Raw genomic sequence first — 25,765 nt, forward strand, 5'->3', positions numbered from 1 at the left:
ACTGGAAGAAGAACTGAAGGACAAAGAGAAAGGATTAAAAGATGAAATGGAGAAAAAGAAAAAACTGGAAGAAGAACTGAAGGACAAAGAGAAAGGATTAAAAGATGAAATAGAGAAAAAGAAAAAACTGGAAGAAGAACTGAAGGACAAAGAGAAAGGATTAAAAGATGAAATGGAGAAAAAGAAAAAACTGGAAGAAGAACTGAAGGACAAAGAGAAAGAATTAAAAGATGAAATGGAGAAAAAGAAAAAACTGGAAGAAGATCTGAAGGACAAAGAGAAAGAATTAAAAGATGAAATGGAGAAAAAGAAAAAGTTGGAAGAAGATCTGAATGATTTGAAGAATAAATGCACCTTCCTCTGATGATTCTTCTCACTGCAGAAACTCTATGATTCATTCTGATGTTACCAACTGAACATCATCAATATCTTTGATCACATAGAATCACAGTTTGAAGAGAATCTGACTGCTGCTGTTTAGTAACTTGTATTAACAACAGAACAAAAAGGACATTTATCAAATACTCTTCCTCTTTTATTATCACATCTCCTGGATATATTTTTGAAAACTGGAATCACTCAAGATTGTGTTCTGTTTTTTTGTTTTTATTTTACTTTTACATTCAGCAAACTTAATTTACTAGCAGCTGTTAATCAGCTGACATGTCAGAATGATACAGAATAAATTAAAAATCATTTTAAACATGCAGATCTTCAACTACGTAACAATAAACAAATAAATAGATAATTTCCATATTAGAATATCCTCATAAATATAAAGTGTTGCACTAGTTTTATGTCTACAGTAGAACAAATACATTTGACATCATCCAGCAGTGATGCAGACATTTGACACCTCACTGGTCATAGATGACATATAATAGTGCCTTCTAACATTTAATGTATTCACATAAATATTATGTTTAAGAGTTTGTATTGGGGAGGTCTGCAGTCTGAGGGGTTAAACTCACTTTGTCATTTTAACATTTAGGTTTGGTGTTCGGTGTCATCAGGGGAACTGTGTGTGTGCGTTTGTATGTTGTATGTTCTTCTCTCTCTGTTTCTCTCTCTCATTCCTCTTCTCTCTGCAGGTGATGTCAGTAAATAGTTTCCACCTGTGGGTGTCTGTATGAAAACTCATTGGCTGATATAAATCTGAAGGCACCAATCATCATCCAGAGCTCTCTACAGAAGAGCAGAAATCAAGATCAAGAGCGTCTCTCATTCTCTGTTCTTGACTTGTCTGTTCCTGAGCTGCTGCTTCTCTGTTTAAGCTTAAAGAGTTTAAGAGGTTTGTGGTGGGAGGTTTAGGACTTTAGATAAGTTGTGCTACTCTGTACACTTTCACTCATGTAGGTAACTGTTTGTTAGATACTCGAGGTTTATTGGTTGGTGTCTCCACTGTGATGGTTTTTATTGAGTCACTTTGTAGATGAGAAAGTTGGGTTTTTGTCTCCAGATGTAGAGATTAATCAGGCCAAATTATGTTTTTTGATTTGTTTTACTTTGGCACAACTCTTTGTCCTGTCCTCCCCCACATTTAGGGAATGTTTGTGTTTATTGTAAATAGTCAAATTGTTCATTCTTCTATTCATCTACTTTGATTCTTCATGCTTCAGTTTGTCATCAATGGAGGGAGGAAACTAAAGCTGCACTGGAAGCTTATGAAGGAAAGATCATCAAGTCTAAAGGATGAAGACACTGAAACTGTTAGAGGAGCAGAAACGGGACTTTAAATCAGTTCTGGGATTGATTCAACAAGTAATGATCGTTGTGTATTTAACTAATGATGAATGTAAAGATAGAACTGAATATGATGTTTAGTTTGCAGTGATCTGTATCTGTTCTGTAATGATTCTTTGGGCAAATCAGGAAAAAGGACAGAAATTCTCAGAGATGTAAGTTAACAAAGCAACAAGCCAGAATATTAATAAATATGAGCATCTGCAAATGGAAAATAGATTGAAATCGTCCTCTGGGGTTCACTCATCTTGAACCATATAAATAATGAGGAAGTGACTGATGGTGACTTTTAATGATGTCCTTCCTAATAAATATTTTTGAGTATTTCTGAGCCTCTCCTGACTTACCCAGAAACTACAAGTTCATTCAATTTTACATTTTTTCTTTCAACATCTGTCCAATTTTAATGGTTTTAACATGTTGATTATCAGTTGTTGGGTTATTGTTACATTTTGTGTTACATGTTTATTATAAACTTCACTGAATCTTAAACAAATGTTTTTTATTCATACTTATTCATTATTAACAATTGAAGAAACTATTGTTTGAATATTATCTTTGTTCCTTCAAATGACCTGTATATTTTCTTTTCCAATTAAATCAGTAAAACATTCATGTAAACATCTCAATTCAATATCCAGATGCAAGTTTAAGTTCAAGAGTCTCACAACATTAACAAAGTTAAATAGTTCAAGTATCAGTTAAGTAACATTCAGGACAAGAAGGTCAGATACTCAAATACTGCTGAGGCAGACAAGTAAACACACAACAGCATTATTGAAGTCAATTCTGTTTCTGAGAGTTCAGACAACTGTTTGGATCAAGAATGTCCAGTTTATTAAATACTTTACAGAAGTGACCACAGCACCAAGGAGAGTGTGTTTGCTAAAGGGCCAGTCTGCCAAAAACTAAGGCCTGAGAACATTGACTGTTGTCTCTACGGCCAATGAAGAAAGAGACAGATGATGTCATTGATGTCAGCCGCATGGAGGACCACAATGTTAAATACCAGACAAATAAGACTTCTTTAAAAAAAAAATCAAAACAATCTGAACACAAGCTCCAACTTGTCTCTGAAGCTTTCAGCTTCATCTTGTGGCCTTCCTCAGTGGAGAGAGTTGCTTAGTTGTCAAGGAGACAGTTTTATTGTTATCACATGACCAAGTATAGAATAACCGATGGTTGTATTTGGGGAAGATGGCAACTCCGTCTCTGGTGTCAGATGTGAATGTTTTCACTGATCTTTTTCCGGTCGTTCAGACTGCTGGTCGATGACCTTTGACCTCTCTCCAGTGGATGCTGTGGCTGGTTCTGGTCTGGAGTTCAGATGTCTGATGTTGTCTGATGTGTTTCTGGAGCTCTTTGTGTCTCTTATCCAGAGCTGTAGAAAGAGAAGAAAAACTGTCAAGAGATATCTCAACCTGCATTTTATTGCAGGTTAAATCTGGCTGAATGTATTGTTTCCTTCTCAGTCCTCACACACAACCTGTCTAACTGACAAGCAAGTGTGTTGTTGATTTGTACAGATTAGAGCAACTAGTCCTGCTCCTGTTAGTCAAGAGAACCACTCCATGCTGAATCATTCATTAATTTCCTGTTAACTAAACATAGTAGTGGCTGAGTAGACTTCAACAACTTCAAAAGACTGAATCAAAAAAAGTGTGAACATGTATGTAAATCTGTAGAAAATGTGATCAATAATGACACTGTGGCAGACAGCAGTGTGTGTAGAGACATTGTTCAGTATATAGACGACCTCTCAGAGTGATTTTAGATGGTTTCAAACATGCAGCATCATCAAGATGTTAAAAATGATCAAAACTCTGCACATGTGAGGATTTTACTCAACAGTGACTGTATATCAGTGGTGGAAGAAGTATTGAGAGAGTAAAAACAACAATTCAACAGTATAAAAATATACTTTTACAAGTAAAAGCTAAATTAATTACAAATATAAAATACATGTTTTACTCCTAAAATCTAGATCTGAAAAGTAACTACAGTTGATCAATAAATATAATGGAGTAAAAAGTGCAATTATCTCTTTCTGAAATGTTGTTGTGTGGAAGTATAAAGTAGCATAAAACTGAAATACTCAAGTAAGGTACAAGTACCTCATAATTGTACTTTAGTACAGTACTTGAGTATGTACAGTATCATATTCTTTTGCATTTTGTAACGCTGGTTTTGAAACATGCTATAAAAAAGGTTCTTCTTCTTCTAAATGTTCTCAGTCACCTTCCACCACACGTTACTCTGTTAAAGAATTTATAAACTCAGGACACAAAATCATTCTGGTCTGAAGTGCAGAAACAGCAGTAAAGCAGTGAAAATTTCAAGAAGTGAATGTGAACACTGTGATATCCTAAAATAATCTTTTTTTCTCCAGTCACATGTTTTGTGTTGAAGTGTTATTCTGCCCTTAAAATAGGGAAAATAGGGGAGAGGGATGAAGAAACCAACACACTGCTCTCACCTTCACTTGTCTGTATTGAGTGAGGGAGAGGAGCATGATCCCCTCTACTGGAGCCCTGAGGCATTACCAATAGATGGACGCACAATTAACCCAGAAAAAGAACCTACATTACCTATTTGTATTATCTACACTATAGCAGTGGAGTAAGTGAACGTCTCCTCCCAATATAGTACAGTCCTACCTTGACGTGACGTCTGGTTGGTGGGTCTACTGGTCAAGTTTAGAAGTTTTCCACACACCCCTGCCAATATATCACGTCACCTTCTCCTCGACCACCCTGAATCGGTAACATTGGGTCTCACAGCCAGTTTGTACCAAGGTTCATACATCTGGACACAATACAGCAGACTGGCTATCAAGGTAAAATAAATGACAATATACTTGTTGACAACAGAGTTGGTCTCTCACAGCCAGCTTCTCTCATTATTTATTAGGATCCACATTAGCACCAGTATAAGCATTGGTTATTCTTCCTGGGGTCCACCACACATACAGTTATACACACTTACACACACATTATAACCACATAAACTTAACAAACAAACCAGCTCATCTCATTTAATTAACAATTAAGTTCATACAAAAAAGAATCAAAATTGTCATTCTTTCAACTGGAAATTAAGCCAAACACAAATTATAAAATCAATCACAATTCCTCAAGAACTCATAGAACACTTGATTTATTTCTCCTTCATACAAATAAATAGTCATTCCTAATAAACATAAATCCTTGTCTGATGGCATTCTTAAATTACATATTTATCCATCATTTGCTTCCACACATTTAATTCCAAGAAGGGTATAAAAATACATTAGGCTCATTCCCTGCCCAGGAGTGATTTCTAACATCAAAAATCACACCTAAAACATATAGCCTATAACTTACCCACAATTTATTCACTTTTTTAAAACACGGTTTGTTACTTACTAACATAAAGGCTGCCTATTATATGTGTTCAGATTGGGGCACTGACTGTGCCAACGGCTTTTTGGGTTGCCCCGCTCGAGTTTGCAGGGGTTCCACAAGATGGCGCCGGTGGCACAAAATGGACACCTGACGAAAACAAACTATGTATATAATATTAATTAATATCACAGCATAAACTACATTACAAAGGAGAGTAGTTGATAGCATAATGGCAGGATACAGTAAAATATGTGAATAACAGTGTTAAGGCAACATCCTCATCCACACATTTTCTGGAGGTTGTAACACTATGTAGGACAAGGCAGCTCACTATATTCTCTTTTCAGTTAATATTTTCTTTCACTTTCATTCGTGTTGAGGGTCGGTGGTGCAGTAAAAAAAAAGTTCAACTGGTGAGTAAACTCAACTAATACTTACATATACCATATAAATACCAACAAATAATGTAAATACAGTAATGCGGATGGATCAACAGACCGATTATTACACCGCACTAAGCTTTAGTAGTGACATCAATGACTGAAAATCGATCACTGATCGTTGACAGATGGGCGTCTGTTCAGATCAGATTTACAGAGTGTTATAACTTCTCTAACTGAACTCACTGACACACTGTCAGTTCAAGTAAATACCGTCTGACTTCAGCTAAATGTGTAAAATAGTTTGAAACGGAAATGGACTAAACTGTTCGCAAGAAAACGAATGACTTTCTGTAATTTGGTGTATAATGCGAAACTCAGATAGTTCTCAGTCTGTGTTTAATCTGAGAAAATTCTGTTTCCGTTTCTGTGAGACTATAACAAAGTTTTAATAATTGTATCTCAAATTACAATTTTTAATCAACTGTAAATCAGATTCCGGTTGTTAAACAGAACAGGGAAGAGGAATTATATTAAGTAATCAGTAAAAGTTACATTAAATGATGTTTTCCTTTATTTACAATAAAGACACAAATGTATTTGCATCTTAGCCGTATTATAGAGTTTATACAGTATTTATTAAATTCTGTATTTTAAGGATTTATTTAGCAAGTTATTTTGTAGGCCTATTCGTGTGACCACACCCGACTACACACACACACACACACACACACACACACACACACACACACACACACACACACACACACACACACACACACACAACATAAACAGAGAAAGACAGACAGGGGAGCACAGGAAACACAGGGAAGGGAAAAAAACAGGGAAACACTAGAAAATCTTCAGGTACCATAACAACAGTCTAATTTATATTTGAGTTATAAATGTTCCCCAGGACATTTAGCATATTGTTAAAGGCTAAAAACTTATGGAAGGTTTTAAGGGCCAAAACTAAATATATGAATACATTAATAATTATATATTTAAATTCTTAAATAAATAAATAAATATATAATCATATTATAAAATGCTTAAATCAATGAATAAATAAATAATTCTATAATTTAATGCTCAGTTGGCACCATAAATAAACACAAATTAAATGAGAAAGTAAATATATAAATACTATATTTATTTGTGTATTTATATATATTCACACATTTGCATATTTATTTATTCATTTCTATATTAATTAATTTATTTAGTTATTAATTTATTCACACATGTATTTACTTATTCATAATTTTATTTATTTATTTATATATATATATATAGGCCTACTTTTATTTATCCATAGTGTAACTTGCTACAGTGCAATAAATAGATATAAATAAATGGGTTAAAGCCTCTGATTGGTCACTCTCAGCCTCAGTTGCTGAACTATCTCTGCGAGGATTGTGAATACAGCTCCATTCATTTCTGTGATAGTCAGGGCCGATATCATTCCAATTCATTCAACAAAGCCCTCAGTCTGATCTAACAAAGCACAGGAATTGGCATTTGCCTCCATCTGTTCAGCTTCAGCCAACATATCTACCATTGTAGCACACAAGATTTCATTAAGATCCGCATCGGGTGCTGACATCTTGAATTAGGCAAAAGCAGTAGATTCAAGTTCAACCACCAATTGCCTGAGTACAAAGACGTTACTGTGACGAGGGGAAGACATTTGTCTTCATTTGAGAACGTTAAAAGTAAAGTCAGACTTTTCTGTCGGCTTCCTGACTCGTTTTAAAAAAGACGAGAGAAAAACAGAGAGAGAGAGCAGCTGTGGTCGAGTGAGCTAGAGAGTGAATGAAGAGAGTGAGTGCTAGCAACGTTAGTGAGGAAGCTGGTGAATCAGATCAGTAAAATGTTATTTTCTGATTGTTTCACAGCAGTTTTGTTCTAGAGCACAAATACCCTCACACCCCCACTCAACCCTGCTGCGGTGCACCACAACACCTGATTTGGTCTCTAAAACCCTCCATACAAACTATCGTATACACTGCAGCTAAACTATGTCAGCATTATAAATGTATTTACCAAAAACCCATACATCATGTTGGTGTTGGTTATTTGAGGATTGTCTGTGAGTCCTAAAGTTTAAAGTTTGTCACTCTGAATTTTAAAAATTACAAATATAGATTCCTCACTACCATAATAGTCAGTGAGCAAACTTGTTTTGTAGCCATTTTGTTGGACCTTTATGAAATCATTATCTATAACCTGTATGTGTGAATTAGAGAAATATGTTTTTGTGAACTTTCCTTCTTTTAGGTTATTGAACTCAGCTGTTGTTCTCCAGTTGAATCAGTCTCTGGTGTTTCCAGCAGAGTGACATCATGGCAACTGCAGGATCTGGTGAGTCCAGTCAGACTTTATTAGTCTGGAGTTTCTCTTATTCATGTCAGTTTCTGGGTGCAGCTGTGTAACTCAGTATTCATGTTTCTGTTCAGTTGGTAGAATATTGTCAGAATTTTGTATCTCAGATTAAACTGCAGCATTATAAGGACTGAAGAACACTGACTGTGGTCCAACTGTGAGCTGTATCTCCTCTGTTAATGTAAATGACAGTTTAGTCATCAGCAGGCGTCATTTATACTGACATAGTCAAAAAACCTGAATCTGTTTCCAAACTAAATGTTTCCACCTTAGTAGTGAAATATGACAAACAAGTGAACTCAACACACTGTAACTTTAGAAAACACAAGCAAATAACGTGTTGACCAGAAACATGTTCACCACTGACCACACATATACTGAATCTACAAAAACTGCTGTAAATAAATAAAACACAAGCTAATTAAGAAACACATTCATCGTTCTGAGAACAAACACGGCTAAAAGCAACGTGTTGCAAATACAGAATCACTACAAGTCGAACAGAACAACAAACATTTCTGGGGACACTGTTTTGTAACGGATATAGGATGGACCCAATAGCAGCACAAATGACACTGGTATAAACTTTGCACTCTTTATTTCACACGATGTCAAGGCAATATTAGCACGGTCGGAGAAACACAGTTCTAATGAGTATGGCTCCACCGGAAATTGAACCCCGATCTTCCACTCCCACAGCGGACAAAGACCAGGGAACAGGCAGGCAGAACTCAGAGTCAGGGACAGAAGGCTGGTGGGTTTACCGGGGCAGAGACGAGGAGCGATGGTCGAAGACAAGCTGATCAGAAACCAGGAAGGCAGTCCAGTGAAGAAAGCAAGATGACTTAGCATAGTAGCGTAGACAATCTGACAAGGAGGGAGTGGGCCGAGGCAGCTTATATACTGGCTTGATTGCAGATGATGAGCAGGTGGGAGCGCCAGGTGAAGGTGGTTGAACTAATGAGGGGTGTGGCAGAGCAGAGAGTGAGACTGAATGATTGGATAATTCCCACAGCAACAGGTGAGGGGGAGAGCAGACTCTGACACTGTTTATTTAGTTTTAATACTCTGTTTGCATTGTTCTAATCTTTGGTATTGATGGGAAAACAAATCTTTCTACTGACACATTTTTTGAGTTGAGGAACATACTGGGTCTTCCAAGAAATAGACACAGCCTTACACTCTAGCAGCAGGAAGTTTGAATGTTCTGTTGCCTCAGTAAACCTGGGTCCAGACTTCTAAATATACTCTATAGAGAGTATTAGTGTAAGATACTTTATGTGTCATTTAGAATGAACAGCTATGTTTTTGGGTTCTGTTAAAAGTAAACAACAAAAATCAGCACATTTGATGAACTCATATGTTACTGTCATCAACAGGCCTATAAGAGAAAATATAAATAAATTAATTTGTGTTTCTGTTCGTCTTTACAGTCACAGATGTGCAAACCCTGAAGCGAAGCAAGTGCTGTAAATATCTGCCACCTGACAGTGAGTCAAACTGATCTTAGTCAGAACTGACTATGATTATAATAATGTTGCTAATTTGTGCTAAATGAGATGGTCTGTGTGTGTGTCTGTGTGTGTGTTTGTGTCTAGGTATTCCTCATGTTGTGGGGACTTGCCTCCCTTATGGGGACAAAAAGCAAGTCTCCTTAACATAAATCATTAATTTTAAGGTGAAGACTTTATTTAAAGATAAAGTTAGTTTCGGGTTATGTTAAGGTTAGGGCAAGGGTGTGTGTTGTTTACACCACCACTACAACAGTGGATGGATGTGTAGTATATGATCTGGCTGTATCACTTCCCCACATTAACTTGGTTTACAGTCTTTCATTTACTTTGTGATATGAATGACGGTAGGAAGGTCGCCTCATTACTGAATATGAGACTATTATGTGTAACTGCCATATTTACGTTCTTTAATTCACTGTGAATGTGGTGACCTAAAAATTTGTAAGTTGTTGGTGGTTAACAGTTCCTCTAACAGGTAACTGAGCTTTAATTTCCTCTCTGATGTGAGTTTATCCTCCTGGATTAAATGTAGACTTTGTTGACTTTTTCCTCCTTTTTCAGTGTCTGAGCTGAGGGTTGTTCTGCTGGGGAACAGCTGGTCTGAGAGGAGTTCAGTGGGGAACTTCATACTGGGAGAGACTGTGTTCAACAAAGCACCTGAATGCTGTCTGAGAATCAGTGGACCACTGGAGGAGGAGAAGAAAATAGTTGTCATCGACACTCCAGATCTGCTGCTTCCCAACATTTCTTCAGAAAAACTGACTGAGTTTTTAAAAGACTGTCATGAACGATCTGTTCCTGGACCTCATGTGTTCCTGCTGGTTCTTCAGCCTGAAGACTTCACTGAGGAACACAAAGTGAGACTCTGCACAGTTCTTGAAAATTTCAGTGATCAGTCATTTGATCATTCACTGATACTGATATCACCAACCAGAAAGGGAATCTTAGGATTCACGGAGAACTATAAGCAAAACCCACATTTAAAAGACATGATCAGAAAATGTAGATACAGATACTTGAAGCAAGAAAACCTTGAACCTCCAGAGCTGTTAACACGCTTGGGTCAAATTGCCAAAGAAAACAACAGAGAACATGTGAGCTATGAACTGTTTGAGGACACATCTACTTTACCAGCTGATCATCAGAGCTCAAAACTAGAGAAAAGATCAACTCCTATCTCAGATGCTGTTAAAGCTGCTGGTAAGTGAGGAACAATTCTGACAAGGTGATGAAAACATAAATTCTCCTCCTTGATTAAATTAGACAGTTAAGTTGCAAGTTAATGATGTCATCTTTTCACAGGGCTGCATGCAGCTACAGAAAACACTCTGCAACTCTCACTCTCAGGGAAAAACCCTTCATCTCACAGTAAGTAAATTCATCTCAATGCTAATCATGTATTTGCATTTTTGGTGGCATCTTTTCAACAGTATTAACACAAAACATTTCACAATCCTTCACCACTGAAAAGCAATAAAATAGAAATATTATATGAAATCATTTTACATGTTGGTTTCTACTTCTATTCATATTTAGCTACTTTGGATTTGCAAAGTATATTTAGGGGGAGAAGAACAATATTTCCTAATTGCTGCTATAAAACATTATTATTATCTCAAGTTGTTTTAATTTAATGTCTCTGGCTGCATTTACATCTTTCCTTGAAGCTGTATAATCAATATTTTTTATAACTCCACAGTGTGATCTGTTAGTGTATAATGTGTTGGTTGTGGCTCATAGTGATGAACCTACAGAGAATTATCAGTGACTCTGCAGCTCCTCTCGTCTTTACAGAGCTTTATAATGAGTTTCAGCTCATTGTTTATCTGTCCAGCTGCAACTTAACTGTTTTATTTCACTCTCAGCGTCTCTCATAGCGTCATTTTGGGCCGCAGCAGGCAGCTGTTTTCAGAGAAAAAGCTGTAAAAAGCCACTGTACACTACCTGCTCAGCACCAAACAGCAAACAGACACAGTTAGCTGTAGACTAGCTGGTGAACATAGTGGAGCATTTAGCAGCTAAAGAGCCAGATATTTCCCTCAGGAGTTGGTAGGTAAATAGGTAGAGGTCTGTCTGCAATGATGCGATGAGTTTTAGCTCAGTAGTCAGTGCAGTCATCTATGATCTGGGAGACTCTAGTTCGAGACGGTGTGGGGACGTCCTTCGTAAAGTAGTTTATTCATGAACACTTATTTTAACACTTTAATTTTCTAAAATTAAAAATGTAACAAAAACAAAAACAGAATTTTTAAGCCTCTTTTGACTTTTATCTAAATACAAATATAATTAAAGCTGCAAGCAGCTTTGAAAGGGCCCTCACGCATGGACAGGAGGGCCCTTACTGTGATTACATTACCCAGTATGTCTGATGGTGATGGCATCATGGCGGAGATTTTGAGCCATACTGATGTGGTTTTCACTGTAGGTCTTTTAATATCTCACTTTATGAAGTTCTAGTATTACCATGTAGATTCTCAACATGTGGTCAGTTTATCCAAATAAAGACTGTAAATCTGCTGCAACATTTTTGGAGATGTGAGGATGTGAGGAGATGGATGAGACCAACTGGTCATTTTGCAGCAGCAGACTGAATCCTGTGTCATCCTTCCAGGGAGAATATGACCCGATGAACAGATCTATGCAGCTTTTCAGTCTTTTTTATACCAAGATTTTATTCTGTCAAATAATATTGATTTTCTATTCATCACTGAGTCCTGGTTAAGCCCTGGTTGCTCTGTCCCACTAACTGAGGCATGTCTTAACTACTCTTGTTTTAATGAACCTTGGCCATCAGGCCATGGAGGTGGCGTAGCTGTTATTTTTAATAAGAGCTACAAATGCTCCCCTATCTCTCTAAATACTCTTTCATCTTTTGAGTCTCTGTTTTCTTTTAAAAGAAACCTAATACCCTACCGTGGCCTGATGACTACACAAGGGATTTAAAGAGGCAATGAAGGAGAGCTGAAATTGAATGGAAAAAAGAACCCATGATATCTCTTGATATTCTTAAAAGCTTGATGTTGGCCTACCGGCAGGTGTTGAAAGATGCAAGGTACTCATGTTTCTCTTCTTTGATTACGAATAACAGCCACAACCCCAAGGTTTTATTCCAAGCAATACACTCAGTGGTCAACCCTCCTCCCAACCAGCATTTAGAAGCATCCAAGGACATGTGTGAGCAGTTTCTCCATCATTTCATAAATTAAATAGATGATATCAGGCTCCATATCACACCTGTGACCAGAAAGTCCCTCATCTCAACTGAAACTTCTGCCATTTTTCTCAATTCAATTGCAACAGTGCAATTTTCACTGTTTGAATCAGAAGAGCTAATCACACACTTAGATATTTTCCCAGCTAGATTTCTGAAAGAAGTATTTCAGACTGTTGGCCCACAAATTCTCACTTCTGTCAACTGTTCACTGTCCACTGGCTCCATTCCATCTGCTTTTAAAAATGCAATAGTTTAACCTCTCCTAAAGAAACTCACACTTGACCTTCTTGTTTTTAACAATTTTAAACCGATCTCAAACTTATCTTTTTTATCGAAAATTTTAGAAAGTTTGTTGCCTTACAATTGATCTCACACATGAATAATAGTAAAATTTTTGAGAAATTTCAAACAGGATTCCATGCCCAGCACAGCACAGCTCCTTTTGAATTCCTAATAACTAACTGCTCACTGCTGATTCTGGGGCTGCTTCAGTTTTAATTTTGCTTGATTTGAGTTCTGCATTTGACACGTTTGACCACAATATTCAAATTAATCGCCTTGAAAACTGTGTTTGTATTGAGGACACTGCAATTTCATGGTTTCACTCCTACCTCTCCGACAGATCTTTCTCTGTTGTAATAGGAGAATTCTCCTCATAACCAGCTCTCCTCTCATGTGGTGTGCTCCAAGGGTCAATTCTTGGTCCAGTGTTATTTATGCTATATGTGCCCCCTCTGGGTGAGATAATCTGTAGGCATAATGTTAACTTTCACTGTAGTGAAAACTTTCCCAGAATATGGCTTGTCTCTCTGACATCAAATGGTGGATGTCACAAAATTTCCTCCAGGTAAATGAGTCCAAATCTGAGTTATTAGTTGTTATTTGGCCCCCCAGACCCGGTCTGTGACTTGCAAAATAATCTTGGTGACCTGTTCAATAATGTCAGGCACTCTCCCCACAATTTGGGTGTGATTTTTGACTCAGAATGTTGTTTAGACATCCAAATCACGAAAGTCATGCTTACTCCAACTTTGAAATATTGCAAAAGTTATAGATTTTTTATCCCAAGCAGACCTTGAAAAAGTCATCCATGCTTTTATGTCATCACGTCTGGATTATTGTAATTCTCTGGCTAAAAAGTTTCCAGCTTATTGAGAACGCGGCTGCCAGACTTTGAACGAATTCTAAGAGACAAGACCATATCACACCCATACTTGTAACACTACACTGGCTACCTGTTAGATATAGAATTGATTTTAAAATTTTACTAATTCCTTTTAAAGCCCTACATGGGCTTGCTCCCTCTTATGTCACAGATGTACTTGTACCCTATGAGCCTAGCCATAGGGTACATAAGACCCTCCTAACTGTACAATAGGGCCTGAGCCCTTTGGGCTATTGTATTTCATGTGTTTGTTTCTTTCTTCTTTCTTTCTTTCTTTATTAGGGCCTGAGCCCCAAAGGGGCAAAGACCCTCTTGTATCTGTTCTGTTTGTTTGTTTCTTTCTTATTATTACGCCACTTAAACCCTAAATTTGACCCCCTAAACATGCTCAAAAACTCACCAAATTTGGCGCACACATCAAGTCTGGTGAAAAATTTGATAAATGTAAAAATTATCCCCCAAAGTGCCAAAATGTGCTCTATAGCACCATCTATGTATCTAATATGGCCGCCACGGCCCGTAGGAATGTCGTAGAGAGATCAAACCAAAACTCAATTATTCGCCTCATCAAGACCTACAAATGATATAGGAAGTCCGCATTATGCTCATCAAAGTACGACTTTGCGCCAATTTTGGACCCCCAAGAAACACTATCTCCTCCTAGGGCGTTAATGGTATCCGCTTCAAACTTGAATACATGACTTATGACACTGTGCTGAACAAAAGTTATTAAAAACTTTGTAATAACTCTAACGGTTTAGATATTGTAAGCCCTGAAAGTTGTAGTGCCACATCACACCTTACAATGTAAACCAATGGGGAGGCAATCTCTAGGCATGGACTTTGTGTCAAACAAATGGTTCCGACATCTAAACTATAAGTCTGACCACTTTGAGACCTGTATCAATGGATTTGCGACGAAATTTCCTACAAATATGTGATTTGGCCAAAGTCATGGGATTTATGAGGATATTTCACAAGAAGAGTGACATTCTCCTCTCCAACTGAGAGGGAGAGAGAGAGAATAAGAGAGGGGGGATGGGTGTGGGGGTTGAATGGAGCTCATTGAGTGAGGGTGACAGTTTAGTGATAAAGTGCAGTAGAAAAATAAAATCATAACTAAAATTTGTAGCTCTGTACTGCAGTTTTTCCTTTAGTAGGGCCCGAGCACCTAGCGGTTCGCTCACACTCTCCATTCAAATATATGAGTATTTTTCTGTGTCCAGCTGCAGTTACTTATTGTCTCTACACACCTGACAGTACACATGTCAATCAAACTTTGACCAGGTCATGTGGGTTAAAAGTCTTTACTTTTCTAAAAATAGACTTGATGAAAATTAGGGGGTGGATTTCTTTTACACACAAACTCATCAAGAGTTTTCAAATTATTTATTGAAATTAAAGTGATTGGGCCCAAAACTTGCATGATAACACAGGTGTGAGCAAGACAGACATGTCTCACCCTGCAGAAAATTCTCATCCTCACACCGTTGAGATTTGATGTTTCGCCATGTCAGAGGAAATTGCTATAACTTTATTGTACATGCTCCGGTCGCACCAAACTTTACATGTTTGTAAAATCAGACCTGTCAGCCCAAGTCTGGAGACATCTACATGCCCGTGACAGAAGCCCTTGGACTGCACCGCGCTGACGTGCACAAGGGTGCTAAGGCCCATTCAACGCTGTCTCCTCCTAGGGCGTTAATGGTATCGGCTCTAAACTTTAATACATGACTTATCACACTATTATGAGCAAAAGTTATTAAAAACTTTGTAATCACTCTAACGGTTTAGATTTAGTAAGCCCTGAAATTTGGAGTGCGACATTACACCTTACAATGTAAACCAATGGGGAGGCAATCTCTGGGCATGGACTTTGTGCCAAACTGGGGCATCTGGCGTCTAAACTATAAGTCCGACCACTTTCAAACCTGTATCAATGGATTTTTATGTAGGATTTGGCCAAAGTCATGGGATTTATGAGGATATTTCACAAGAAGAGTACACTGATGTCCTTCTCTGCAGCTGAGAGGGAGAGAGAGAGAATGGGAGGGGGGGGATGGGTAAAGTAAACATCTACATGCCTGTGACAGAAGCCCTTGGACTGTGCCACACTCCACTTACTTAGTGCTTCTACACATCTGACAGCAGTGTTCAATCCTTACTTTTTTTCAAGTAGTACATGTGCTCCTAAATGAAAGAAATTAGGAGCACACATATAACTTTAGGAGCACACTGAAAAATGTTCAAGTAACAGTTTCTTAAAGAAAACAATTCATTACATACATATTTACAATTTATCACATACATATTTAAACTCTGTATGTGTCAATGTAAATCACAATTTGTGTTTTTAGGGGTGCTCAATTATGGCAAAAATCATAATCACAATTATCTTGTTCAATATTGGATCACAATTATTTAACACGATTTCTTTTTGACTGTCATTTTTGCCAGTTGCAGATGTTGATATATGCACATATTTTTTCCACTTGGCTGAGGAGACTATTACACATGCAATCTTATATTGCACTAATGATCAAGAAAGACTATAGCCTATATGAGGGAAGAACTTTAATGCTGAGCTACTGAACTCCAGTATTCCTAAGTTCTTCCTTCATATATTGTCTTTCTTGATCATAGTATAATCTATGCTTGCATGCATAATAGCCTCCTCAGCCAGCTGGTAAAAATATGTGTATATATCGGCAATTGGCCACAATGAGTTGGAAATATCAGCATATCGGATATCGGCAAAAATTTAATGTTGTGCAACCCATGTTAAAAGTGTTTACATTACTAAAAATAGACTTGATGAAAATTAGGAAATTAATTTCGTTTACACACAAACTCATCAAGGGTTTTCAGTTTACTAATTGAAATTCAAGTGAATGGGCACAAAACTTGCATGATTTTTATGACACAGGTGTGAGCAAGGCAGCCATGTCTCACCCTGCAGAAAATTCTCACACCGTTGAGATTTGATGTTTCGCCATGACAGAAGATGTTGCTATGACTTTATTGTAAATGCTCCAGTCTGCACCAAACTTCTCCAGGCCTGAACATGTCTACATGACAATATTCAATTAGTGATGCAAACTGGCTGAATAGCGCCCCCTACGAAATTTCAGCGAAGCAGCCCCAGCAGCAGGCAAAATAGTGGACAAAGGAAGTGATGTTTATCTTCTTCTTGCACTGTCTGAAAACAGCCCAAGTCTAAAGACATCTACATGCCTGTGACAGAATCCCTTCGATTGTGTTGCGGCCTGACGTGCGTGGAGGCGCGAGGGCCCGTTCAATGCTGCTTGCAGCTTTAATTATTATTATTATTTGGTGATTTACCGCTTGCTCTAATGTCTCTGTAGCATTTTGATATATGATATAATTCCTTCTGGAAGATAAAGGTTGGTCTCACAGAGCTGGGGATCGAACTGGTGATCTTCCAATCAGTGGAAAACCTGTCTTACCTCCTGAGCCACATGGCCCCTTATTTGTCTGAACGTAACGTGAACCTTCATGTTTTTACTGGACAGAACAACAGCTCTGCCTCTGGGGCTTTATGTGTACAGATATCACCACATTTCATAAATATAAATGTTTTAAAATGAACAGATCAGTCTGTAGTTTGTTTTGTTTTATTAAGCTACACAACAGTTTGGATTTTCATTACAGCTACATGACGGACTGAATAACAATTTACTGCATCTCTTTGTCAATGAGTTTATTTTTTGTGAGAAAAAAGTGTTTCACTTAAATATAGACTTTTTAATACATTTATATTTATGTATATGTGGTGATATCTGTACATATACAGCCCCAGAGGCAGCGCTGTCCACTAAAAACATGAAGCTTCGCTTTACATTCAGACAAACTAACGTGGCAGCTACAATTGTTAGATTTCATCTGTGAGATCAACATTTACTTTCCAAAAGGAGTTATATCGTATATCAAAATGCTGCAGACACATTAGAGCCAGTGGTAAATCACTAAAGTGCTGCACAGATCAGTTCATCGGATCATGTTCGCCCCGGGATGATGCAGGAGTCGGGCTGCTGTTGCGAGATAACCAGCTGGTCTCACCTGGCCAGCTGCTCCTCGCATCTCTGAAAACGGCAGATTTACAAACTTTGGATATTTTTGGTGGACCGCATACTGGGTAATGTAGTCTCAGCAAGGGCCCTCCTCTCTGTGCCAAAATGCTGACAGAAAGTTGAAATTCAAAAACACAAAGTTGAACCTCAAACGAGATACTGAAAAAAACTGACAGCGTAAAAACAAAAAAAGTCACAGAAAAAAAAGACAGACATGAAGAATAATCTGAAGATTGGCGCTGAAAAACAAATCATAATGCAAAAAAATTCTAGATAAAATAAGATAAGATTGTAAGGTTGTAATTTTTTTAATGTTATTTTTTAGTGGAACTTTTTTCAGTGCCAATACAGCTTTTTCTAATACAAGTGTTTCAATGCCAATATTTCCTTTGTCAGTTCAGGTTTTGTTTTCAACATCAAATTTTATTTTCAATGCCAAAATTTAACTGTCAGTTTTCTGGCCATACGTCCCACTAACTTGTTCACTGACTTGCTCCTCCCACCTGCCACTAACTAGCTAGTGGAAACTGTGAAGACAAGGCAAGACAATACTATTGTGCAACTTTTATATTAACTGTATTTGTGTAAATGTATCAAGTTAATTACTGTATTAACCAGCCTTGTGAGAAAAGCAAACTTTCAACTCAGTACTCGCTCTTCCAGCCCAGAGCCCAACCCCTAAGCTATAGGCCTAGTAGTTACCGGGATGTAACTCCACTTCTATGACTATGTGCTGAGCCCTCTAACTTGGGCTGCATCACTGCAATCACTTACTCACCCACAAGTTCCATGTCACAGTCAGTAACCATCAATGAATTTGAATTTGTCCCTTTTTCAGAATTTGACCCATGCATAACATTTGGAATGTCTGGAAGAGGCACACAATTAAACTGTTTTATCCCATTCAAGTTAGCAGAGGGCTAAACCAAAAGTTAGCTGGCTCGGCTGGCAGAAGTCAGAAGTCTTTTCTCTATAGACGCTGGGGTTGGTGGGGGATTCCCCAGGCTGTGGGTGCTTGACTTGGTGACTCGAGTGACTTGAAACCCTGACTCTCTTTAGTGAGTGACTCATATGAACTCGAGTCAGTAAAAAGAATTGAACCTTCCACCTCTATTGGCAGCAGACATGCAGCAAAACCGTGAGCAGGGTGCTGATGGCTTCAGCACAGTACATTGCCATAATTAAAAGAGTACATTGGATATACAGTATGTTTTGAGTGGAGATGTGAAGAGAGCCCAGTATTTGTATTTGTATCTATATTTGTTGAGGCAGCAAAATTATTTGTATTTGTATTCGAATAAAAGTGGAAATAAGCTTAAAAATCCTGTTTTGTTTTTGTTTTTATTACGCTTTTAATTTTAGAAAATTAAAGTGTTACAATAAGTGTTCATGAATAAACAAGCTTACAAAGGAGGTCCCCACACCAGGTCTCTAACTGGAGTCTCTCAGATCATAAATGACTGCGATGACTACTGAGCTAAAACCTAGCATGTTGCCACTGTGCAGATAGACCTGTAGGTATTTAAACACCCATAACACAGAGACAGTACAGCGTGTAATGTGTAGAGAAGAACTTTATATGCAATTCTTGCTTTGCACTTTTTATTTATTGCCTATTTTTTACAACCTAACTTTGTGGAAAGGAGAAGGGGAACAACAGGTTATAGAGAGTCCCTTGGGGGCATTTCACATGTGTCAGTAGCTCAGTTTTGTCCAAATTAGGAAATGTGCGTCATGTAGCAGTTGGATGTGACTCCCCTCGTTGAGACCTGCTGATGTAACAGTGGAGAGAGACTGAGATAGCAATGTAACAATCAGCATGCTGGTATTTAACATGTTTTTTTTCTTCCTGAAGACAAATAATTTAAAAAATATTTGTATGAAATAAATATTTGTAAAAAAAACACTATTTGTACTTTGTCGAATAACATATTTATATTCGGGCACACCCCTAGTTGTGAGAGGCTTTGATTCATTTCCAGGAGATTGAGTTAGTATTTTTTATACATCTTAAAGCACAGGTTAGTCATGAGTAGTATGATGAAACATCACATTTTAACATGTTGGCACTATGAATTGCTCTAGAACATTGCCAGAACCCAAAGATGAATGAAAACAAGTATAGACAACTGAAGTGATTTCAGTTTCATAGTGAGTTTATGTCCACAAGTTTATACAACATGCTGTTTATGTGTGATCACTGCAATCATCAAGATTATTTTGCATTATTTTATCTTTCTCTCTGTGTTGTATTACAGCATCTGCATTCAGGATTGTGCTGTTGGGGAAAAGTGAGGACAAAAAGACAAAGATTGGTAACTTGATCATTGGGAACCAAGGTTTTCATTGCCAAAAACATTCACCAACCACTCAATGTGTGGCCACCTGTGGAGAGTGGGATGGAAAACCAGTCACAGTTGTGAAAACTCCAGACATGTTCAGTGTGTCTGAGGAGGCTGTGAGAAGAGAAGTGAAGAGCTGTGTGACTCTTTGTTCTCCTGGACCAAATGTTCTGCTGCTGTTAGCGAAGCCTTCTGATTTCACTGAAGAGGACAGACAAAGACTGAAGTTCATCCTGAGTTTGTTTGGTCAAGATGCTTTTAAACACTCCATGGTCATCATCACACATGAAGGGATGGAAATGAGTTTCTCTGTTAATAAACTCCTTCAAGACTGTGCAGGAAGACACTACAACATGTCCGAAGATAACTATTCATCATTAATGGAGAAGATTGAGGAAACTGCAAATAAATACAATGAAACCCCCCCGCCTACACGTGAACACATCAAACCAGTTTTAAACCTGGTTCTGTGTGGGAGGAGAGGAGCAGTGAAGACTTCAGCAGTCAAGGCCATTTTAGGTCAGACAGAGCTTCATTCAGTCTCCAACTCATCAGAGTGTGTTAAACATCAGGGAGAGATGTGTGGACGTCGGGTTTCCCTGGTGGAGCTGCCTGCCTTGTATGGAAAACCTCAGGAGGCAGTGATGGAGGAATCATTCAGGTGTATCTCCCTCTGTGATCCTGAGGGCGTCCATGCCTTCATCCTGGTCCTACCTGTGGGTCCCCTCACTGATGAAGACAAGGGAGAGTTAAAGACCATCCAGAACACATTCAGCTCTCCAGTCAATGACTTCACCATGATTCTGTTCACTGTGGAGTCAGATCCTACAGCTCCAGCTGTTGATGACTTTGTAAGAAAGAAAAGAGACATCCAGGAGCTCATTCAGAGCTGTGGAGGAAGACATGTTGTTCTCAACATCAAGGACAAGCAGCAGATCTCTGAGATGTTGGATGAAGTGGAAAAGCTAAATCTGTATGAGGAAAGTCCAAGCAGCTACACAACAGAAACATTTGCACATGCCCAAATAAAAAAGATTGTACAACAAGAGAGAAACATCAACATGCAACAGGCTGAACTTGAAAAGCTTAAAAGCAAGAGGCAGAACACCTGTAAGTACTTTAAATTTTGATGAGTTTCCTGTGTGCTAAATAATGTATTATATTACACTCTTTTAGTCTGTCCTGTAGCAATTGTCAATAAAAAGTAACTCAAGATTTATAAAATGTTACAGGTGATGATGAGATTCAGAGCTCAGAGAGTCTCAGGATTGTGCTGCTGGGGAAGACTGGCAGTGGAAAGAGCTCTTCAGGAAACATCATTCTGGGAAGAAAAGAGTTTGAAGCCAAATCAAGTCAAACATCAGTCACCAAACGTTGTCAGAAAGAAAATAGTGAAGTAGACGGTCGTCCTGTCGTTGTGGTCGACACTCCTGGTCTGTTTGACTCCACTTTGTCCCATGAAGAGGTTAATGAGGAGATGGTGAAATGCATCAGTCTTCTGGCTCCAGGACCACATGTCTTCCTGTTGGTGTTACAGATTGGCAGATTCACACCAGAAGAGAAGGAGACATTAAAACTCATCAAGGAAGGTTTTGGGAAGAATTCAGAAAAGTTCACCATCATTCTTTTCACGAGAGGAGATTCACTGGAGGATGACGAGCTGTCCATTGAAGATTACATCAAAGGATGTGATGATTCCTTTAAGAAGTTGATTGATGACTGTGGAGGAAGATACCATGTGTTTAATAATCGTGATAAAAAAAATCGCACACAAGTCAGTGAACTGATAAAGAAGATTGACTCCATGGTGAAGAAAAATGGCGGCAGCTGCTACACCAATGAGATGCTGCAAGAGGCCGAGGCAGCAATAAAGAAGGAAGTGGAGAAGATCCTGAAGGAGAAAGAAGAAGAGATGAAGAGAGAGAGGGAGGAACTTGAAAGAAAACATGAGGAAGAAATTAAAGCAATGAAAAGAAGAATAGAAGAACAGAGAACAGAAATTGAACAGGAGAGAAAACTGAGAGAGAAACAACTCAAGGAAAAAGAGGAAAACATCAACAAGGAGCGTGAACAGAGAAAGAAAGAACAGGAAAAGAGAGAAGAAGAAGACATGAGGAAGAGAGAACAAGAAGAAATTCAGCGACAGGAGTGGGGACAGAAACATAAAGCTCTGGAGGAAAAAATTAGATCAGAATCAGAAGAAAAAGAAACTATTGATAAAAAGCTGGTGCAGAGCAGAGCAGAGATGAGAAAGGAACGAGATGCCTGGGAGAAGGAACGCAAAGAAATGTGGGAGAAACAGTATCGAGAAGATGAACAGAGACGACAGGAGGAACAAACAAAATTGAAAAAGCTCCAAGAAGAATACGATCAGGAAAGAGCAAAATATGAACACAACAGAAAAGAAGAAGATCGAATCAGAAAAGAACAGGAGGAACAAGAGAGAAAAGAATTAGAAGAAAACTATGAGAAAAAAATGGAGGAAATGAAAACCAAGTATGAAGACGAGGCCAGAAAACAAGCTGAAGAGTTCAATGAATTCAGAGAGAAATACATGAAAGACTTTGAAGCTCTGATGGACAGACATGATGAGGAACTCAATGCTCTGAAGCACCAACATGTAAAAGAAATGAAACAGACACAGGAGGAACACAGCAAAGAGTACAATCTGTTACATGATCTCTCAAGCCACAAAGAAAAGGAACTAAAAGAAGAACTGGAGGGCAAAGAGAAAGAATTAAAAGATGAAATGGAAGAAAAAATGAAGAAAAAAGAAGAACAAAACAGAGAACTGCAGGACTTAAAGGAACAGCATCAACAAGAAATCGATGATTTAAAGAAGAAATACAAAAAGAAATGCACCATCTTCTGATTATTCTTCTTATTGCAGAAACTCTCAGTATGATTCATTATTAACATTCAGCTAACTAACATTTACTAGTGTTAGTCAGCTCACATGTCAGAGTGAATAAATTTTCTTTAGCCCTCTCACAAAATAAATGTACATTATTAGTTTAAATCATCAATAGTTTTTTCTCATTCATCCTCATTAAAGTCGATGGAACTGTGCCATTGCGTCTCCAAATTCACAATGTCCCTAAAACACCAGGCACTAGGACCTGGAGGAGGCTGCTGCTGCTCTAATCCAGCGTTTCTATTGGCTGTGCAGCCATCTCTACCATCTTTGGTAGAGACTGTAATGATTAATCGGAAACCACTGAAGTTGTGACAAGTTGTTGGCTAAAACTTTACCAAGATAAACACAATATACAGAGTGAAATAGTACGTAGTTGCAAAGTGAAGATACTTAGCTCCAATATGAATTTGTGGCAAATGATGGTCAATGCAGCGAGCTATCAAGTTGTTACTTATTTGTAACTTGCTTAACGTTCGCTAACATTAGGTTTAAGTGAGTAAAAGACAAGAGGATAGGCTATATAACACTAACATTATACAGTGGAAACCACTCATATGGATTAAAAAGCTCAGGACAGAATCAGCCCTATATAAATACAGTTTAAATAATTTGCTTATAGCAACACAGTCACCAGAAGAAAACGTTCACTTATAGTGATTAATTTGACCCAGACGGATGTGATCACTATAAGTGGTTTCCACTGTACTAACTAGCTGATGAGCCAGCCAGCCAAAGTGTGAACGAGTGAAAGAGATAGAAATAATGTTAGTGACAGCCCTTTACATACTTTGCTTTTATATGCCTCTTAAGTATTTCAAAACAATCATATCAGTAGACATAGATTATTGTTTATAATCAGTTAATGTCAGTGAAAAGGTCACATTGTGTTGATCATAATGCAATTTTATATCCCTCAATTCCTCAACATGTAGATGGAAACAAGACATTTCTTCAAAAACATGGCAACTCCGCTGAAGGCCAGTCAGATGAGACGATTTTGCCAGTTCACACAAATACAAATTTAAACTGGTTGATCACTCATTAAGCCTTGAGTCAATCTGAGTTTAATAAAATAACATGTTACTAAAAACAGGCAAAGAGAGGGAGAGGAGGAAGATGGAGGAGACTGACAGGTCTGAAGGAGGTTAGTGATCAAGAAGAAAGCGAATGGGAGTTGTTTAAGCTTTCAGTTCAAATTAATACTGAATTTTATGACAAAGGCCTATTACCCATACTAGGAATAAACTAGCCTAGATGATTTTATGACATTTTTAGTTTTAGAGGTTCACACATCAACCATCAGTCTGTATCAGTAACATACTTAGGACCTGCAACTTATCTAAGAGAGAGGAGACAGCATTCCTTGACTTCAATAGTTTTGCTTGATCTGTGCCTGTTGTAAGTGGATGGAAAGTATTTAAGTCATATTATATCTGTGCCGAATACAAACTATGAAGAGACAGATCTATTGTGTTGATTTTACACGTATTGCTACTCTAAAAATAATAATAAAAATAAAACTTGGGTCTTTACCTGCACATGATTCTTTCCTGGATATATTTCTGTTTGACTGTTTCATGACTCGCTTTGTAGGATGCATCAATGAATTACATTGTTACAAATTTAAAATGACTCAAAATGCTGCTGTTGTCCTTTGAGAAGCTACAGTACAGGCCTGCTGTAAAGCTGTACACACATATATTAAGAGTTGGGGGGAAGCTGCTGATTGGACACAACAGGAGAGAGCTGATTGGTTTCTGCTGCAACTTTTACTGATAAATCTTTTAACATTTATGTATTTTTAAATCTTTGTTTTACATTTGATTTTATTATATTTGGTATTATTTTATATCTCTTTCATGAATTACATGAACTCTGCTGGGGTTTGATAATTGTAATTTTCCATTCAGAAGTGAACTGTCAGTAGCAACATGTGCAGACACATCATGTACCTTGTAACTGAGTCATTTTATTACATTAAACTCAGAATTTCTGTTTGTTGAGAAACATCTTTCACACATTTTTTGTATGTTTTTGATGATGTCTGTATTGTTGACACTTACAGTAAGCAATTTTACGCATAAACATGATTTGAGAGCTGAAACAGTAAATTAAATAATAAACAACAGTTTCATGTTTCATACAACAATGCTGAATATTTGCTGTTTTATTCTTTGTCTTATGTGATGAACGTCACTTTGGTCTTAATGATCAGTCGCTGCTTTTTAATGGAGAAAACAACTAATCAAAATTAATGAAACTGATCAGTATAGCTGCAGCCCTACATGATTTACTTTGTAAACAAGATTAAACCAGTTTTACTTATTTATTTTGGCAAAAATAAAGCTCAAAACCTGTTTAGTACTAATACAGCAATGTAAAAATACTCCATTACAAGTAAAAGTCCTGCGTGAAAAATCCTACCACAGTAAAAGTACATGAGTATTATGAGCTTGATGTAGTTAAAGTATTGCAGTAAAAGTACATAAGTATCATGAGCTTGATGTAGTTAAAGTATTGCAGTAAAAGTACATAAGTATTATGAGCTTGATGTAGTTAAAGTATTGCAGTAAAAGTACATAAGTATTATGAGCTTGATGTAGTTAAAGTATTGCAGTAAAAGTACATAAG

The 25,765-nt window shown here is 37.6% G+C and overlaps 1 protein-coding gene and 1 long non-coding RNA gene across 3 annotated transcripts; one reads left to right on the forward strand and one right to left on the reverse strand.

Moving 5' to 3' along the window:
- Positions 1-718: 718 nt before the first annotated feature.
- Positions 719-6,175, reverse strand: LOC121903431. The gene is made up of 3 exons (XR_006098044.1): positions 5,106-6,175; positions 4,401-4,571; positions 719-3,124 (listed from the first exon to the last, which is right to left on the reverse strand). It is a non-coding gene; the product is annotated as an uncharacterized LOC121903431 (long non-coding RNA).
- Positions 5,508-25,171, forward strand: LOC121903370 (GTPase IMAP family member 8-like). 2 transcript variants are annotated; one of them, XM_042420316.1, is made up of 7 exons: positions 5,508-5,539; positions 7,787-7,870; positions 9,325-9,381; positions 9,967-10,605; positions 10,708-10,773; positions 20,134-21,327; positions 21,450-25,171. In XM_042420316.1, exons 2-7 carry the CDS (start codon positions 7,852-7,854, stop codon positions 23,087-23,089), a joined length of 3,615 nt encoding a protein of 1,204 aa, XP_042276250.1. In that variant the 5' UTR covers positions 5,508-5,539; positions 7,787-7,851; the 3' UTR covers positions 23,090-25,171. The 2 variants fall into 2 exon arrangements, with proteins under 2 accessions (XP_042276250.1, XP_042276251.1); XM_042420317.1 differs by lacking the exons at positions 5,508-5,539; positions 7,787-7,870 and adding an exon at positions 8,882-8,912.
- The last annotated feature ends 594 nt before the right edge of the window (positions 25,172-25,765 follow it).

Source organism: Thunnus maccoyii, chromosome 9, assembly GCF_910596095.1.
Source record: "Thunnus maccoyii chromosome 9, fThuMac1.1, whole genome shotgun sequence".
NCBI classification, from domain to species: domain Eukaryota; kingdom Metazoa; phylum Chordata; class Actinopteri; order Scombriformes; family Scombridae; genus Thunnus; species Thunnus maccoyii.

Bases quoted from the DNA above. Each gene is read 5' to 3' on its own strand.
- LOC121903370 (XM_042420316.1), top strand. The intron at 10,774-20,133 runs GTAAGTAAATTC...GTTGTATTACAG, and splicing joins GAAAAACCCTTCATCTCACA to CATCTGCATTCAGGATTGTG. The intron at 21,328-21,449 runs GTAAGTACTTTA...AAAATGTTACAG, and splicing joins AAGCAAGAGGCAGAACACCT to GTGATGATGAGATTCAGAGC.